The following is a 19326-nucleotide window of genomic DNA, read 5'->3' as shown; positions in this document are numbered from 1 at the left end:
GTGTGTGTAAGCAAGGTATTTATTTCAGTGAAAAAAGGCAAAATTACCTAAATGGAAAAGATAAACTTACATAGTTTAAATGTAAAAATTTTAGTGTTTGGTCTCAAATTCTGAAAAATATAGATCTGAAAGAAAAAAATGAACAATCTTAATTTTGGTATATTCCTAATTTTCAAATCCTATTTGTCAAATCACTTTAGTAACCAGGAAAGAGAATTACTTTTTAGAAAAAAAGTAAATGTTGAAAGAAAAATGGGTGACATAATTGATCGGTACTTTAGAATTGTTTTGACAGTTTTGGAACACTGAAAAATTCTGGTACATTTAAATTTTAAATGATATTGTAGATGACCTTTTTGAATATAATGATTTTCTTAAAAGAAAAAAGAAACTTGAAGCAGACTTAATCAGATTCTAAAAGCATGTTGTCAAGACGAACTGACGGTGTTTGCTCTGTGTGCGCGCGTGGGCACGTAGCGGCCAAGGTACTCCCGGTAATCTTCTCCACAGCCAGGTACTTGTGAACACGGTTTTTGTTTAGGGCTGTCAGGACAAGTGGACAGGGCTCTCATTACCCCTTCACATTCCGCATCTCAGAGGCTGGAAGTCAGCTTCAGTCATTCAGGAGGGCGGAGGAAGAACAGCCGTGGTTTCGCCGATAGTGATGAGGGTACACAGATCCATGCGCTCGCTCTCCGTGAGCATCACGCACCGTAAGGCGACAGGGTGGCAGAAGAGAGCACTGGACTAGCAGTTAGAAGACCTAGGCCTGACCTCGGCTTCATCATTTACAAGCGTCTGACCTTTTAATACTAAAGCCTTTTCCTTAATCGTTCTGAGTCTCAGATTCTTCATCTATAATCTGGACATAGTAATGCCTGTCCTCCACTGCCTTCTGGAGTTCTGACACTAAAGTGGAAAGTATGTGAAAGTACTTTGAAAATTAGAAAAGTTTCTTTAGTTGAAGGTAACCGTGTATGTAAACGTCTTCTGTAATCCTGTCTTTATCAGTGCACTACAACCCTATGTAGACTCTTGGTTACTAAGCCAGTAGCGAGGAACTAGTATAATCGAACAGGACTTTGATCCTGAGTAATTAGCATGGAAAAGTGAATTTATGCATATGCACATATGGCAACGGAGGCCTACAACTCCTGGCATTGTCAGCATAGGTAGTCAGTTCCTTCTAGTTCAGTGAGTTGACCTTCCCAGTCTGATACATCTTTGTGTTGGGGGCATGTTACAGAGTATGTTTTTCCTTTCCAATCTCCCCTCGTCCAATTCATCGGTCCAGCCAGCTTCCTTATCTACTCCCAGTTACATTGTTCATGTGTCTGCAGGCTGTCTACTCTCATCAGATCAAAATGCAGCAAAACACAGTCCCAGGACATTCTGACACACACACACAGCTTTGTGTCAGAGATCATTCAACTTAGAAAAGACTGGTGGAAACTGGACATGGAAGGAATGCTACAAATTCTACCACCCAGGTTTTACTTTCAACTTTACAGACAAGCACAATTTAAAGAACTTAGACCCCTTGAGTAGCACAAGCTGTTGAATGGCAAAATCTGGATTATAACCTTGGTGTTCTGATTCCAGCCCAGTGCTTTTTCTTATCTTACAGCTAGTCTTTGAGGTAGGATTCACACCATTCATTGTACACTTAGCCTACCCTTCTACCTAAAGAAAATCATGGGACCAAAGATAAAGAAATTGAAATGTAGCAGAAGTAGAGGAAATAGTAAGAAAGGATTCTGAAAGTCCATAAAACATTTAAGCTGTTTCTTCAAAATAATTTTCATTTATCACAAACGTATCATTGGAAAGTATAATTTGTATATGTATTTATTTTTACTGTTCCTAATGTATTATAATACATGTTTTTTTTTTTTCTGAATGACTGATACCATGAAAAGTGTCAAAATATGTTAGCAACAATCTGGACAAATGCTGAGTGATTATTAATTTCTATACTATGTTGCTTTTGAGTGTCCATAGCAGTAGTACAATTCACATTCTTATTCCAGTTGTGTATGTTTTTTGTATAGTAATCTACCTGTATCTAAATGTGATTTATGTTTTAAGATACAAAATCATTATTTGTATCTAAATATGATCTAAAGAAGTGATTTTCGTTATCTTGCGTACTTTTCACAGTATGGTGCCTTTATACCCCTTATTTGGTCTCCCAATTCTGAATTATTATCTACTACCAATATTTCAGCCTTCACATGCCAAGACATTTTTTTAAAAGAAAAAAAATGTTAAGGCAAAACAAAGCCTTGCCGCTCATGCCCAAGAAGAATAGGTTTTCTTGGTTCAGCACTGTATCGATGTGCAATTTTATTTTTATTTTTATTATAGAGCAAATATTTCAGTCAGAATTCTACCACTAAGACATAGAACAAACAACCTTGTCCTTCATAGCAGCAGATAAATCAACAATATCTATTAAGATCCAGGCACATGTTCAACACTGGGATTGTTATAATCAATACACAAAAAGCCTAGGCTTTCCCGACTCAAAGAGCTTACAGTCTTAATGAGGAAATTGTATTATCATTTATTCATTCAAGAAACATTTCTGGCACTGTGCTAAGCACTCTATATAAAAGGACCATCATAAGAGTTTGTAACCTATACGTTTGAAACTATCAGAAAATAATAAAACATAATAAAATGATTATTTGGCATATAATTAATGACGCCTTGTTACCCATTCAATTGCCTTACTCCCAGGTCAACATCAGCTTCAAAACGTTTCAGTGTAACTTAAGAAATTTCAAAATCATGGTTTTATAAAATGGCAGATTCATTATTTTAAATGAATGAATTTGTATTAGTTTTCTATGACCATTTTAACAAATTACCACAAACTAAGTTAAAACAACACAAATTTATTGTCTTAAGAGTTCTGTAGGTCAGAAGTCTAAAGTAGATTTCACTACGCTACACCAAAGTGTCAGCAGGGCTCACGGGGGGAAATACGTCCCCTTGCCAGCTCCTAGAGGTTACCTGCATTCTCTGGCTTTTGGCCCTTCCCTCCATCGGCAAAGCCAGAAGCATCAGGCCAGCTCCTTCTCGCACTGTCATTTCTCTGATTCTTCTGCCTCCCTCTTCCACTTTTAAAGACTTGTGATTCCATTGGGTCCACCTGGAAAATGGAGGATAACTTCCCTACTTGAAGGTCAACTGCTTAGCAACCTTAATACCAGCTGCAACTTTAATTCCCCTTTGCCATGTAACATATGTTCGTTCACATTTGAGGGGAAACCACTTTGCTCCGCCTACCACATACATTAGTTACCTGAAAGATTTCTTAATGGAAATGTTCAAGTAAAAATATTAATTTCTACACTCAAGTTAGTTCTGTTATCTAAATTTAGAGAGTAAAATTAGTAAGTCCTTGTGATTACTAGAAAAGCCTTATCAATACGTGAATATTTACGACTTATACCCAAACAGATACTATAGTTAATAGACACTAACATTGCTTATTTAAAAAGTACAATAGTTACACTTGTATATTTTGACCCTTTGTTGATGTTCCTTGGTCTTCATCAACAATAAAAGTTTTGTCATTAGATGGAGTAGAAATGTTCTCCAAACCTTCATTTAATTCTGTATATTTCTGCGTTTTATCTGCAGAAATTCTCCTAACTCTTATTCTAACGTTTCAATGTCCTTAGAGGAACCGGAAGCTTCTTGTCTTTTGTCCTCCTCTCTGGAAGTAGTGAGTTTTTCCAGGGATTCCACTACTTCGTTTCTTAACTCATCTTCAGATTCTTCAAAATTTCTGAAATAAAAAACAGTAAAAATCAACTTCATGATACCAAAACACTGAAGAATACATAGGGAAATTAGTTTCCCTTCTCATGCCCCACCCTCACTTGAGCAATATGAAAGTTGCATTTTCACCCAGGTCATAAATTATTTACCTGGTTTTTCAAAGAATGATATTTTGGGAGAATCAATATTCTGTTCAGTGGACTTTTGTTCAGCAACCTTTATTATGTTTAGTAATACCCATATACTCATGTTTAAAAGAAGAGGGAAGAGGAAAAAAAAGAAGAATATGCCATATATATATCAAGCCCTTACTATATGCCAGTCACTGCCCTAGAGCACTTTACACACACTATATTTCATCTAATACTGACAAAACTTGAGGTAGACATTATCATCAATTTATAAAGAATCTGCGCTCAGAGAAGTTAAAAAAAATGTACCTGAGGTCTCACAGCTACTAATTAGTAGGAGTAGGAATTGAAATTGTGTCTAAGACTGCAACACTGATACGTTTAGAAGGGCAGAAGGCAAGAGACCAAGAAACCATCTCAAAGATCACTAATATTTAAGTGGCAAGTGAAAGAGACTAACAAGCTGGTAAGAGCCAAGCATGTTTATCATGGAAGCCAAGGGAGCTGTAACTATCCACAAGGAGGGAACAGCCAAATAAGATGAGGCCTGAGAAATGACAATTTCAAGGTGATAGGTGACCTTTGGGAGAGTATTTCTGAGTGCTGTGTGGCAGAAGCCATCACAGTGGATCAAGAAAGCAATGGGAGGTAAAAACGTGGTGACAATTAACTTAAACTCCTCTGCGGGGAGTCCAGCTCTGGAAGGACAGTGTTACCTCAAGAACATGGGAGTAATGGTTTTGCTTTCGTTTGTTTGTTTGTTCATTGGTTTTTCAAGATGGAAGACGTTGGCCATGTTTCTGCGCTGAGAGAAAGTAGGTAATAGATAATAGACACTGAAAATAAAGGAACAAAGCAGATTAATTGCTAAAAACAAGGTCACTGAAAAAAAAGGCTAGGATTTAGAGCACCTGTGCAACGATGGGCTTTCAGCAGAAAGGCAGACAATTTTTCATCTATGAAGGAAGGTAGGGAAAGAGGAGATACGGACTCATGTGGACATAGACAAGTTATGGAACTAGACAGCTGAGATGATGCCACCTACAAACACACACTGCATCTGATAAGTAGGAGGCACAGTCACATGATGACAGCAGAGTGGGTGGGGGTGAGTGCGCAGGGCTGAGGGTTTGAAAGGAAGCTGACTAGTCACAGGATTACTAGATATCACAGAGGCCCCCACTAAAACTGGAGGTCATAAATTTGGGGTGGACCACAAATTACAGCCTCCGTTTATTAAGCTTTCATTATTGAGGTATATGCTTACACAAGATCTTCCCTTTGTGCTCATTCCTCTACAACTTAAAACAATGATGTGTCCAGGTGTGAATTCCTTTTCATTGTTCCTGCTTGGTGGTGGTTTTATTTCCCAGATATGATTTATGCCTTTCAATAATTAGAAAAAGTCCACAGCTATAATTGTTTTGAATATAGCTTTCCCCCTATTCTCTCCTTCTGGAATTCTCTTTAGATATATATTAGACCTTCATGCCTCTTAATTCCTCTTTCACATTTTCTACATTTTTCTCCCTGAGCTATCTTCCAGTTACTAATTCCTTCATTAACTGTACCTATTCTGTTTTTCAAACTGTCAGTGGAATTTTAATTTCTATTGGTAGATTTTTTTTTCATTTCCAAAAGTTCTATTTGGTTAATTATCAAATCTTACTACTCTTTTTTTTTTTTTAGAAAAATGAAAGCTGATTTTTATTTTATCAACAGCCATTCTTTAAACATGAACATGCATACGTAATACTCCGCACACATCACAGTTTTTAACCTTAGTTAATAAAGGTTAAACACACAACATACATCTTTACAAAAAAGTCAAAATGCAAACATAAAACTTTAAACAAAAGTCTTACTAATTTAAAAAAAGTTTGTGTTGGGTACCATTTGTACAACACAGTTAATTTAAACATTTTCATTTTGGCTGCACATGAAAAAAGCGGCAGTAGAAAATAAAGTTATTGAGGGTTTTTAAATAGCAGAGTAGGCAGTTTTGCCATGCAGGAGAAGCAATATTAAATATTAGTTTTCAAAAAAAATCCACATTTAAAAATATTTAGTTCAAGTCACAGAATTTTTCTCAGTAGAGACCCCAATGCAATGCGTAATTAGCTGCCTTAGATGGCCTATTTGAAAGGACAACATCCCTTCAGAGTTGAACTTTACTGGTTTTGGCACAGAAAAGAAGTCTTAAGGACAAGAACATGATTTAAAAAGAGGGAAGAGGAACAGAGGACAGAAATAAAAAGCAAGAGTAAATGAGATCGTAATTGCAATCACTAAAAACTGCGTCCTCATCACTGCAGAACAGGGCTTCTGCCTGCAGCAGGCTCTCATCTCGGAAGTGCTATTGCAGCATGGACTTAATTTGCTTGGAGGTAGTCTCAATCATTCAAATGTTTTGTTGTGTACCTGAGAGCATTGAGAAGACCTTCTACACTATTCAGAGGCTGGTCCTTAGGAACTTTGATACAACCTTTCATATCGATTTTTGAAGTTTTGGCAAATGCTCCCACGGGATGTACGTGGTCATAGAGTACTATGACACCCACCGTTACCCTCAAGCAGAAGGACACTGCCTCTTCATTTGTAAATCTGCTTCTGTAGTCCGGTGTCTCCAGCATGACTCTGTACACACTGGCCATAGTGCTTAGACAACCTGTGGTATTTTCTATTGGTAAATTTTTATTCTCCGACACAAACTTCGTTGTGGCATCACTTAAGGTTTTCAGCATTGGGGTTGCCTCAGCATAAAACAAAGACATTCGATTTGCCAATTCATTATTTACTTCATTTTCTCCTTCTGCTGGAACATTATTAATCCTCATACGACTCAATGTTCTTCTATAATAGCTGAAATCATTCTGTATGGCAGGATTTGTCATCTTGAGTTCATCAAACCGGAGTGTGAAATGAAGGATTTCTGCAAACTGTTTAGCAAGAGCCTGCTCTCGCTCAAGATGCTGGGTGGGAGAATATGGGGTACTTGTCAAGGCTCCCAGAAGCCCTCTTAATGCTGCTTCTAACCTCCGAGAAAATTCGTAAACTTTCTTTAATTTGCCTACCAGTGGAACAACTGCACCCCACGCCTTCTCTTGTAACTTCTCCTCTGCTGGATGCTGGATTGCCTTCAGCCAGTGCTGGTGACTCTGTTCTCGTCCCTCTATCTGTCAACTTGATAACCTTGAATGAACTACTCCAACTCCAGGCTTGTTTCTTCTCCTGGCGGCCAGGCGAGCAGCGAGGACAGCGCGACCGCGGGCGCCGGAGCGCGGGAGCCTCGGAGCCTCGGGAGCCGCCGCCGCCGTTTCCCGGTTGGCGGGTCTCCTGTCACCGCCACAGGTTTGCGAGCGGCAGCAGCGGCGGCTCCGGCGAGTGTCAGGCGAGAAATCACTATAAAAGGAAGAGACGCCGCGAGGAGGAAGAGGAACCGCTGTTTCCCTCCCTCCGCGAAGCGGAGCAGCCGGCCCTCGCACAAGAGGAGGACGCCCACGGACGCGCCTCCCCCTGTGCCCGGTCCCCGCCGCGTCCCTTCCTACTCTTTTTTTGATGGATCTGCTTTTTCTCTCATGTTTTGATTCCTTATTGTAATTAAATAATTTTAAATATACAATATTAATTATCATACAAATATTAAATATACGTAAGATAACTATCTGAAGTTCTCTATGGTCTCATTCAGCTATTTTTGTGTTTGCTATCTCATAATGGATAGCGTTTTTAAATTTTTAATTGTGAGTCACCTTCAGTAGTGCGTTAGTGAAACCACTCGATGTCACCTGGACTGAAGTTATAGCTTGTTTTATGTTTACTTCTTCTACAGATCCCAGAGTATTATGATCCCTTACTGTGAATTTTAATGTTAATTTCTCAATGTACATGTTTCCAGACCATCCAAGTATTGTAAATTCAAACTCCAAAACTGAGTGAAGGCAAATCCACAGTTATAAATTTCTCAGGAAGAATTTTTCTCCCAGAGACGGGACCAACACAGACAAGCCACATTACTGTATTTTTCTCTAGACCACCCTGCACTGATGTGTAGCTCTTCAAAGTTTCCAGCTGTCGAGAATGGAGGAGAACCCATTCCTGTATCTCTATCAGGAAGCAAAAAATAAAGGCTCTAGAATAATTAACAAAACAAAAAATTTTAAGCTTGATATAATGGATAATCATATAGAACATATGTAGCCCCAAAATAGTAAGAACATGCATTTTTTTCCAAGTACGTAACAATCATAAAATTGACATTGTACTAAATAGCAATTGGAGTCCCAATATATTTTTTTAAATCACTAATATTCAGATGATATGGTCTCTGTCCAAAATGCAAATAAATTAGAAATCCTGGCTTTTAAAAGAGTGATTTAAAAACACATTAGTCAGATAATTCGGACTTGAATCATACTATTAAGAAAACTCAGAGAGTGAGAGAACTGGTAGTAAGGACATGTAAACAATGCCTATAACTCAAAAACTACGAAGACACCATACACACCCTTTAAATTAGTTAAAAGTTTTTAAACTGAGTATACCGAGTGCTTGATAAAGATGCAGAGCAACTAGACTCTTACACACTGTTCATGGGAATATAAAACGGCACCACCACTTTGGAAAACAGTTTGGCAATTTCTTAAAAAGTTAAACATTTACCTACCATACAATTCAGTCATTCTATTCCTAGGAATTTACTCATGAGAAATGAAAACTTACGGCCACACAAAGACATTTACATAAATATTCATAACAGCTTTATTTGTAATAGGCCCAAACTAGAAACAATCCAAATGTCCATCAATCGGAGAATGTATAAGTCAATTGTGGTACATCCATACAGTAGAATACTACTTAGCAATAAAAAGAATGAACTTGCAATACATGTAACACCATGGATGAATCTCAAAATTATTCTCCAACAGTAAGGTTTCTAGGAAACTTAAGGGTGTCATTCTTCAGTAGTCTGAGCAAAAGCTCAAGATTGAGTATGGCTTGACTCAAAAAGATTTGTGGCTCTGGATTTTGTCTAATGAAGTGAATCCAAGTAAGATTTGCAGAGACCTTACAAGATTTTTGAAAAAATATATATGCAGAAACATAGTGAGGTTGGACCAAGTGGGACAGAGACAGTGCTAAATCAAAAGAGGCTGCTGGAATCAAAATTCTACTGGCAGGAAGCAGGCTGAGAAAATTCTTCCCTCCTTCCTCCATCTGTCCCTTTCTTCCCTCCTTCTTCTTTTTGTCTCCCCTTCCTTCCCCCTTCCCTCCTTTATTTTCTACACAAGTTGATTCTAATGTTCATATGGAAAAATAAAACTAGACAGGAACATTCTGGAAAACAAAAGTGTTAATATTTAGGGGAACCAAAATAAGAATCCATATTGTAAGCAATATGTTTGTAATACAGTAATTAGACTATAAAGAATAGAAATTGGATGGAAATATGTATAAAAATGTAGTATATCATAAAAATGACATTTCAAATTAGCAGCAAAAATAAAGATTTTCAATAAATTGTGCTGGAATAGTAAGGACTTATTTGGAAAAAAAAATAAAGTTGGAGCCACACTTTGCAGTGTAATTTCAGATGAGTAAAATATTTAACTAAATAGAAAATTACATTATGAAAGTTCTTTAAAAATCCTGATATCAATTTTTAATAATCGATAAATCTAACTAAATAAAAATAAGAAATTCCAACATGGCACAAGCCACTATAAATAAAGTCAAAAGGCAAATAAAAAACTGGGGAAAATATTCCTGAATCATATTACAGATAAAAAACTAATTTTTCTAATATACAAAAACTTCCCAAAATCAATACAACCTCAATAGCCTAAAATTTTTAAATGGCTAAGGTCATTTAATAAATTGTTCCCACAGGAGGAAATAAACATGGATCTTAAGCATATGTAAAGACAACCTCACTCATTAAAAAAAAAAAAAAAAGCTAATTAAAACTAAACTGTGACATCATTTTTTTACTTGTCAATTTTATAATTGACAAGAATAATTTGACAATATCCAACACAAATGTACATATTCTTTGACCCAATACATTGCTGTTCTGGAATTTAAATATGTGTGTGTATATATATATACAGGTATATATGTAGTACATATAATATATGGTACATATGTATTACATATAATATGTATAAATATATATGTATATGACTATTTTATATGATGATATGTATTCAAGATACACTGCTAAGGGAAAAAAGGAAGTTTCAAGATAGTATGTACTTATGAAACTGTTTCTATAAAAAAGAAAAACATACATATATACAAAATATACATATTTGCTTACATTTTAATGGAATTCCTCAGGAGAAGTTTGCACGAGAAGCACATTAGATTGGTTCACTTTGGGGAGAGGAATTATGTAGCTGAGGTAGAGACAGCAGAAAGACTATGAAAAGATTGTACCATTTGAATTTGGAACTATATGAATATATTACTGATTTTTAAAGTAAATTATAATAAAATTTTTAAAATTCAAAGGACTCCAAATTTTAAAACTAATAAGAGAATTCAGTAAGGTTACAGGATACAACATCAATAGTGTTTTATACACTAGCAGCAGCCAAGTTGAAAGCACAAGAGAAAAATGACCCCATTAATTAAAATTAATGACCCCATTAATAATGGCAACAGCAGCAAAACTTAAGTGGCACCTATGCCATGAAGAAAACTACAAAAATATAAAGAATATAAAAAAAAGACATAACAGATAGAGAGCTATACTATATTCATAGCTGTCAAAATTTATAATCACAAAGATGTCAATTCCCATAAATTAATTAACAAATGTCATTCTCATCAAAATCCCAACCAAGTTTTTCATGACACTTTACAAGAGAATGCAAAGGTGAATATGTTGAGTAAAGGGCAACAACAGCTAAGATAAGTTTGAAGAAAAAGATGTGGAGACTAGAAGAAGGTGTGGGGACTAGCCCTACCAGATATCAAAAGGTATGAAAAAGCCACAGCAATCAAGACAGAATGTCACTGATGCAGAGAAAGAAAACGATGCCATTGGAAAAGATTGGAGAGCCCAGAAACAAACCCATGAATATAGTAAAACCTGGTCTCCTTAGCTAGGTCTGTAAGGGTATCTTCTATGTCTCAACAACAGCACTTGAACGTTCTCCTTTCATTTAGGCACCTGGATGTGACCTACTTACGTATCATCATCATCGGATCTTGCTTCTATTGGTTCCTCATCCACCTCAATGTCAGAGGCCATTGCCACCTTCCCCTCATCTTCTTTAGGAAGCCATTGTTTTAATGTTCCCGCTGTTAAAAAAAAAAAAAAATGACAGAGAGAGAGAGATTAACACATACCACTTTATACACCTGATGAGGGGTATGTACCAAAAATCCTGTAGTGAACATCAAACATAATAGTAAAACCTTTGAATCATTTCCATTAAAATGAAGAAGACACTGATGACAGCTGAAACCCCAACTACTCAGCATTGTACAGTAGCTAGTAGGAAACACAAGACAAGAAAAAAGGAGTGAAAGGAATAAGGATAAGTAACAAAGAGACAAAATACTCCCACTTTGGGGGTAGGCGCTTTGATTGTATAGAAAATTTTTTTAAATCTTGTGTTATAAAAATGTAAGACTTGCCAACATCATTGGACCACCATATTCTTCACTGTTTCTATAACATGAGTATCCAACTCATTGTTAGGTTTAATCATTACTGTCTGCAGAGAAAATTCAAAGCACATACACACAATTTTATCTTTTTTGGGTGGCAGGGGGGTGGATATATTGTTGTTCTTTAAAATGTAATTTTATTTCTCTTGAGAAAAGATCAGACTGAAGATAGTACAATATTTTATTTCTTTATGGCAGTTAGCATCCCCTTGACACCTCTAAACATTCCACTGATGATAAGAGGCACTTTTATTTTATACACAAATAGCAAAGAAAATGTTCCCAGTAAAATTACACAATGTTTTCTTACCCTTAGAATTTATAAGTTACAAATATAAATTATTACAAGAACTCTTTTAACCCTTTCTAAGCATATATGTTTTTTTATCTCATATCACTCTGTATACTCATAAAAAGGAAAATATAGTGAAACACATTGAATAAGGTATAACTGAAATTCCTCACTTTCAGAGCCTTATTCCTCTGAATTATTTTTTTTACATATCAATCAAACTTTTATGGATTCTTATTCAGAGAGACCATAATAAAACAATTCATGAGACAATCAAGAAATTTTGAATTACTTTTTAAGTCATTGGTGTTTTTTTTTTATTGTGGTAAAAAATATATGACATAAATTTACCCACTTAATTTTTAAGTTAACAGTACAGTATTATTACATATATGTACATTGTTATACAACAGATCTCTAGAACTTTTTCATCTTACACAACTGAAACTTTATTCCCATTGAACAACAATTCCCCATTTCCCCCTCCCTCCAGCCCTTGGAAACCACCTTTGTACTTTCTGAGTTTGACTACTTTGGATAGGTCATATAAGTGGAATCATACAGTATTTGTGTTTTTGAGATAGACTTATTTCACTCAGCATAATGTCCTCAAAGTCCATCCATGTTGTAGCATATGTCAGGATTTTCTTCTTTTTTAAGGCTGAATAATATTCTATTGTATGTTTATACCACATTTTCTTTATCCATTCAACCATCAGTGAACATTTATTTTGCTGCCATATCTTAGCTATTGTGAATAATGCTACAATGAACATGGGTGTGCAAAAATTTCTCTTTGAGATCTTGGTTTTTTTATTTTTATTTTTTTTGTATACCCAGAAGTAGGATTGCTGGATCATATGGTAGTTCTCTTTTCTTATTTTTAGCAACCTCCATACTGTATCCTATAATGGCTGCATTATTTTAAAATCCCACCAATAGTGTATAAAGGTTCCAATTATACCATATCCTTGTCAACACTCGTTATTTTCTGTTTTTAATAGCAGCCATCCAAATGATGGCGTGAGGTGATTTTTTTTGTGGTTTTGATTTGAGTTTTGTGGTTTTGATTTGATTTTGATTTTTTTCTGGTTAGTGATATTGAGCATCTTTTCATATGTTTGTCATTGATGTCTTATTTTTCCTACATAATTTCAATCTTGTTGCAGCCAAGAGCATTGTTGAAACAGATTTTCTTAAAAGAATACAAAAAAGAACTAAAAGAATTCACAAAAACTGAAAATGCTGGTTTCTTAAGTGGCTTTAAACTTATGTAGAACTAGACTAGTTTTAACTACCACTTTGGGAATTATACTAAGTATGTCTGCATTAGTTACCTTCTGCAGAACAATAAACCACCACATAACTTAGTGGCTTGAAACAGTAACCATTTATTTAGGTTACAATTCTGCAGTTAGGCAACCTTAGCTGGGCTCAGCTGGTTGGCTCTTCTGGTATCAGCTGGGCCCACTCAGGCATCTGCAGTCACTGGCCAAGCCAGCTGGCGGCTGGCTGGTTTAGTACGGCCTCACTTGGGATGGACTGTCTCTCTGTTCTACATGGGGTGTCATTTTCCAGCAGACCAACCCAAGCTAGTTGAGAGCTTGACAGGTTTCCAAAAGAAAAAGCAGAAGCTCCCTGAATACTCAGACTTGGCACACTGCCACTTCCACTGCATTCTGCTGGTGAAGCAAATCACAAGGCCAGTTGAGATTCGAGGAGAGAGTGGAAAAAAAAACATTTAATGATGGAGTTGCTGCGAAGTCATATTGCAAAAGCCAAGGTTACAGGGAGGAGTGAAGGACTGTGATAATTTTTGTAATCTACACTCTACAACCATCTGGCTCCGAAGGGTCCAAAGAGTGTTTCATTTTAGCCTCCAGGGAAAAATACCCTACCCACTGATACCCATTCTACTAGTTTTGATGTTAACTGGGGTCCACACAATAATCTATCAGGACTACTGCCTGGCCTACAGTGACTATAAAACACCACTGACTGTACACTGCATCCCAAGTTCAGAAACATTAAAAGAGGAAAGAGGATGATATGCATCTCAGAACTGGTGAATTTCAGGAAACTGAGGCTCAGAAGGGTTGTGTCTAGCCTAAGAGCACATGATAATCAGTTGGAACCTGCATCAGAACCAATATTCTTGGTCACTATTTTAAAAGCTAGAACTTATAAACCACTTACGCAGACAGGCAACTTGCTAGACAATTTACATATCGTATCTCACTTAATATTTAAAACAATGCTTTGAGGTTGATACCATTTTAATATTGATTTTACAAAGGAGGAAAATTAAGAAAGATTGGTTATCCTATTGGTAGTATCAGAGCCAGAAATTATACCAGATCTGTTTAGGTATAGAATCCATTCTTATCCATTATTCAATGCTGCCTGGTAATATGAGTATACTGCAGAGAGAATCTAATGTATAAACAACCTTTATGTATTCCAAATGTAAATGTAAATGTTTAGATATTTTGCGTTGTTTCCTCTTTCTTAGCACAATATACCTTTGAACATTTTTACAGAGGAAATTTATACTATTATAGTAAAAAAATCCTAAAAGAAAAATCAAACAATGATACAGGTATAGGGAATTATATTTATGTATCAATAGAGAAGAAATAGCCTAGGAATGGATCCAAGTATATATAAGGATAAAGTAAAATAAATTTTGAGCCAATAAAAAAATCTATTAGTCAATAAATAATTTTGGAAAGTTGGCTATTTTGAGAAAAAAATTAAAGTTCCTACATTATACCAAAATAAATACCAAAGAATTAAAGATTGAATTGTGAAAAAATAAAACAAAAGAAGAACTAGAAAATAAGAGTGAATATTTTTCAGATTTCAAGCTGAAAAAGCCATTGTAAGCATCCTCACAACACACAAAGGAAAAGATTGCTATATTTGATTATCTACCGATTTAATACTTTGAATGACTGAATTAGAAAAACATTTCACAAATACTATGGAAATTATTGTTTTAGGCAAGAATTACTGATGTTAAAACCATTAAGTGAATGGTTGATGGGGATTTGTACATTTGTATAGTGCCAAAGTAATACTGCACAGATTGCATTCTAGCCTTAACATGCAAAATATAATTGTAAATGGGAGATTATCAGTCTAGCACCTCCTTCATCAGTGGTCAGCCTTTGCTTTACTAATGGTGCGTCAATAGGACTTGTCTTCTGCTGTGATGCAATACAAAGTATACATTACCTAGAATATACTGTAGTAAAAACCCTTTAACTTCAAACCATCAAACTTTAGATATAATTCAGTTTACAAAAAATACTTGTATATAAGGGATATATTTTTATTTACAAAACAAAAAAACAATCAGACTGGGAGACCACTTCAGGGAAGATGTAGATGCCTGATCACTGCACTGTACACCTGAAGCTGAACAATAATGAATGCCAACTATAATATTATATATATATATATATATATATATATATATATATATGTATATATATGTATGTATACACTTACAAGAGGCGGAGTACAGCATTGGAAGTGGAGACAGTGGAAATGGGATGGCTCGGTGCGATGTCAGAGAGATAGTGGATGGGGGGAGGGGGTCCACAGTGTGAGGGATATAAATGATAAACATCTAAGTAAAACAAACAAACAAACAAACAAAAACAACAATCAGACAAATCCAGAAGATGGGACATTCTGCAGGACAACATGGTAATACCTTCAACAAATCACTGTCATGAAGAAAAGGATGCAGAGGAGAGCTGTACTAATTTAAAAGAGACTTAAGTGAAATATTAATCACATGAAATGTTGGTCCTTGAGAGGATACTGCTTCGGACTATCAGATGTAAAGGACATTTTTGGGACAACTGGAAAAATTAGAATGTGGCCTGTCTGGGTATTAAATGAAGTCAAAATTTACTGAAGTAAAACTTTATAGCCCAGTTTTGAAACATACTGGTAAATGTTCCATATGTACTCGAAAAGAAGATATTTTCTGCCATGGTTGGGTGTAATGTTCTAAGTATGTCAATCGTGTCAAGTTTATGAATTCTGTTGTTCAAATCTTCTACATCCTTACTGATTTTGTCTGTTCAATCAGCTACTGAGAAAGGTACATTACATTTTCCCACTATGTGATAGATTTGTTTATTTCTATTAGATCTGTCAACTTTTGCTTTATACGTTTTGATATTATTAGGTACATAGAAATTTAAGATTATATTTTTCTGATATATTGATACTTTTTCCATTATGGAAAGTCTTTATCTATAGTTATGCTACTTGCCTTAAAACAAATTTTTCTTTTAGTGTTTGCATGTTATATTTTTTCCACCTATTCACCTTTCACCTTCCTGCATCCTTATATTTAAAGAGTATCTTTTTGAAAGCAGCAGGTAGTTGGGTCATTTTTTTTTTTCTTTTAATCCAGTCTGAAACTCTGTCTTTTGATTGGAATCCTTAGTCTATACATACTTAATGTAATTTATTTTTATATATTTGAGTTTAAATCTACCATCTTACTATTTGCTTTCTATTGGCCCATCAATTCCATGTCCCTTTTTTTCTTTCTTTCCACTTTTTGAAATAAGTGTTTATTATAATCTCAATTTTTTCTTCTGTTTGTATATTATACATAATTTTACTATTATATAGTATTTACCCTAGATATTACAAATGCATTCTTGACATCTTAAAGTATAACAATACTTTTACCATATCCCAAACTATGTGCAAATACAAAATATTCTAATTATAATTTACCACTCCCAATTTATGTGCTATTTTGGTTATGTATAGTCTCTCTCTTTTTCCATCACTGCAAGTAAATTCATGAACTTACTATTTTTTCATATGGGCAGTTTTACATTAGGAATATACTAGAAATTTATTTAAGAAGTTGGGATTTGAGATATGAATTTTCCTTCAAAGGTGGAATTAAAAGCAAAGTGTGGCACGTTTTGTTTTGTTTTGTTTTTTTTTTGGTAAACTATTACATGACTGTTCACGTACACATCCTACCAGTGCGGTGGATGTTGCACCACACTGTAATTAAATGTTTACCCATTTTTCATCAAACATAAGTTTCATCCAAAACCACAACCCATATTATTTCCTAAAAGTGCATAAAACTAATGAAGAAGTAGATTGATATATCTCATCTATGAGGTAGTCTGGCTAATTAGACGCAGCCTGAGTATTCCACTTCGTGTGGGAAGCTGACAGTTTTTGTTTTCCTGTTTTAGGAAGACAATTTTAGGAGATTCTTGTTCTTGTTTAATAGGAGACAAGAAAGAATGTATGGTTAACAACAGAAATGTACATCAGCTGTTATTCAAATAGGCAATTTGTTACCAAGGCAACTATGGGGCCTGAAAACTTACACAAGAAAAACGGAGGGTACCTTCCCACCAAAGATTCACTTGGAGTGGTTAAATGATAAACAAAGTTACTGACCTGAATTAATTATGCACATGTAAAAAAAAAGACTTGTCCTTATTTAAGTAGTGTAGCTTTTACTAGTAAGATCCATTCAAAAGGATTTTAGAAGGTCTTGCTATTTTAAACTTTTTAAATTAGGACAAATTAAACATGTACTTAAGAAAGCCTCATTTTTAAATGAAATTTAAAGTTAGAAGCATCAAAGCAATTTATTTTCAAGCATTTGGAAGTTTAAGCTAAAGACTGTTTGATGTAGGATATATGAATAATGCTTAAGTGTATGATAAATCACTTATCCCTAAAAGCATTTATAAATTGTCTATTATACTTGTAATCAAAGTTACTAAAATTTACACATGCAGCAAGTCATTAGGAAGATTCTATACATCCATAAGGATTATTTTTAATGTAATTTCCCTATCCCACTTAATAGCAACACAAATATTGGCAACCTCGTGCCTTTGCATAAAGTAATACTAAAAATGTCCCGTGGCTAAATATGTCCTATACTAAATATGCTCCTTCACAGAGACTACAGCCACCTACTAAGTTCTAGGCAGACCAGACACTCAGGATGGAGACGCAGTGTGGGTGGTGAGTAAAGACAAAGCTCTCATAAGCTTATTTAGTGAGGAAGAAATATATTAAACAAGAAATTAAAGTGACTTATCTTTTTATGATCATAGAATTAATGTCTTGTGGGATGTTAAGCAGGGAAACCAAACCTAGAAAACTGTAAGGAAAACATGCACAGATGTTTTTTCAATCATCTAAAACAGTGGTTCCCTACCCATGGTACAGAGGCAGTAGTTTGATTTAGATACTGTTTATAGCAATCACTAAAAGTTCACAATAATATCATCACTGCATCTTTTTTATGATCCCCACTTAAGTGATCAATATAATAATGAAGTGTCAATATTTCCTACATTTTACAAATATTTGAGTGTGAATGAATCTAAGTGAGACTGAATGAATGTGAAATTGTCAGAGGCAGCTAACAGAGAAAAGACAGTGGACAACTTGAGGACTTATTAGGCTTTTTTGGATCAAAGAGAAGCATATTAATCAAGTTGCAAACTCTTTCACTCATTCATTCAAAAAACACTTATTCAGACTGTAGTATATTCCAGACCCCTTTGAAAAGCCCTATCTGGTAGTATAGGGAAAAGTAGGGAGAGAAGGATAACTGCCAATAAAACATAATGACTCATAAATTTAAAAAAAAATTAATTAGAAAAACAAACATAATGACAGAAATGGATGGGAGTTCGCATCAGAGTGAAACCTTCCAGGAGGGATTATTTTGGCAAAGGGACGAAAGCATTCATTCTCAACTGGGAAGAATTTCTGCTAATGGAGAAATGCTAGCAGCTTTGGTTTTGGGATGGTCCAGGTTGGGAGGGACCATCTGATCTTTACTGTGCCCAGAGTCTGCAAAGTCTGGATTTTATCCTGAGGGTAAATGGGGAATCTTTTGCAGGATTTTAAGCCAAGAAGCGACTTCACCCATTTTAGGAAGATTATCTGGCAGGACTGCAGAGGGTGAGCTGAAGGAAAAAAAGATGACGAAGGACAGGAAGTCAAGATGGCTGCACCAACTGGAAAGGTGAGATGAGGCCAACAACAAAGTTAGACGCTGAAAGAGCAAAGCTGAGTTGGAGTGGGATGGGATGTTAGCATGTTACGAAAGAAAATACCTGCACTTTACTTTGAATGCCACCTTTGGAGGCAAGTTCCTATTTCTAATCCTACTTGTTAGATACATTGCTCATACATGCCTAATGTAAAACTATCCATGTGGAAATACAGTAAGTTCATGAATTAATTGGTCATGATAGATCAAAAGAAGAGTTTTCTATGACTCTCTCCAATGTGGACGAAAAAAGGGCCACATACTAAACCTGACAAGCTCAGGGGAGGCCAACACAGTGGGCCTTACAAACTCAGAGACCAAAAGTAACCACATAGAATGGCTGTGTGCGA

At 35.4% G+C, this 19326-nt stretch overlaps 2 protein-coding genes across 2 annotated transcripts in view; both read right to left on the bottom strand.

Moving 5' to 3' along the window:
* Positions 1-6: 6 nt before the first annotated feature.
* The window catches only part of NEK5 (NIMA related kinase 5), a 68657-nt gene continuing 49337 nt past the window's right edge, over positions 7-19326 (bottom strand). The window contains 3 exon segments of the mRNA XM_033104918.1: positions 7-3676; positions 3679-3799; positions 11120-11231. Coding sequence (XP_032960809.1) covers positions 3518-3676; positions 3679-3799; positions 11120-11231 — 392 coding nt within the window. The 3' untranslated portion in view covers positions 7-3517.
* LOC117021679 (protein FAM49B-like) lies at positions 5615-7282 on the bottom strand. Its single transcript, XM_033104920.1, has one exon. It carries the CDS (start codon positions 6815-6817, stop codon positions 6317-6319), a length of 501 nt encoding a protein of 166 aa, XP_032960811.1. The 5' UTR covers positions 6818-7282; the 3' UTR covers positions 5615-6316.

Source organism: Rhinolophus ferrumequinum, chromosome 4 (assembly GCF_004115265.2).
Source record: "Rhinolophus ferrumequinum isolate MPI-CBG mRhiFer1 chromosome 4, mRhiFer1_v1.p, whole genome shotgun sequence".
NCBI lineage: Eukaryota > Metazoa > Chordata > Mammalia > Chiroptera > Rhinolophidae > Rhinolophus > Rhinolophus ferrumequinum.
This window is presented reverse-complemented; position numbering and strand designations above follow the sequence as displayed.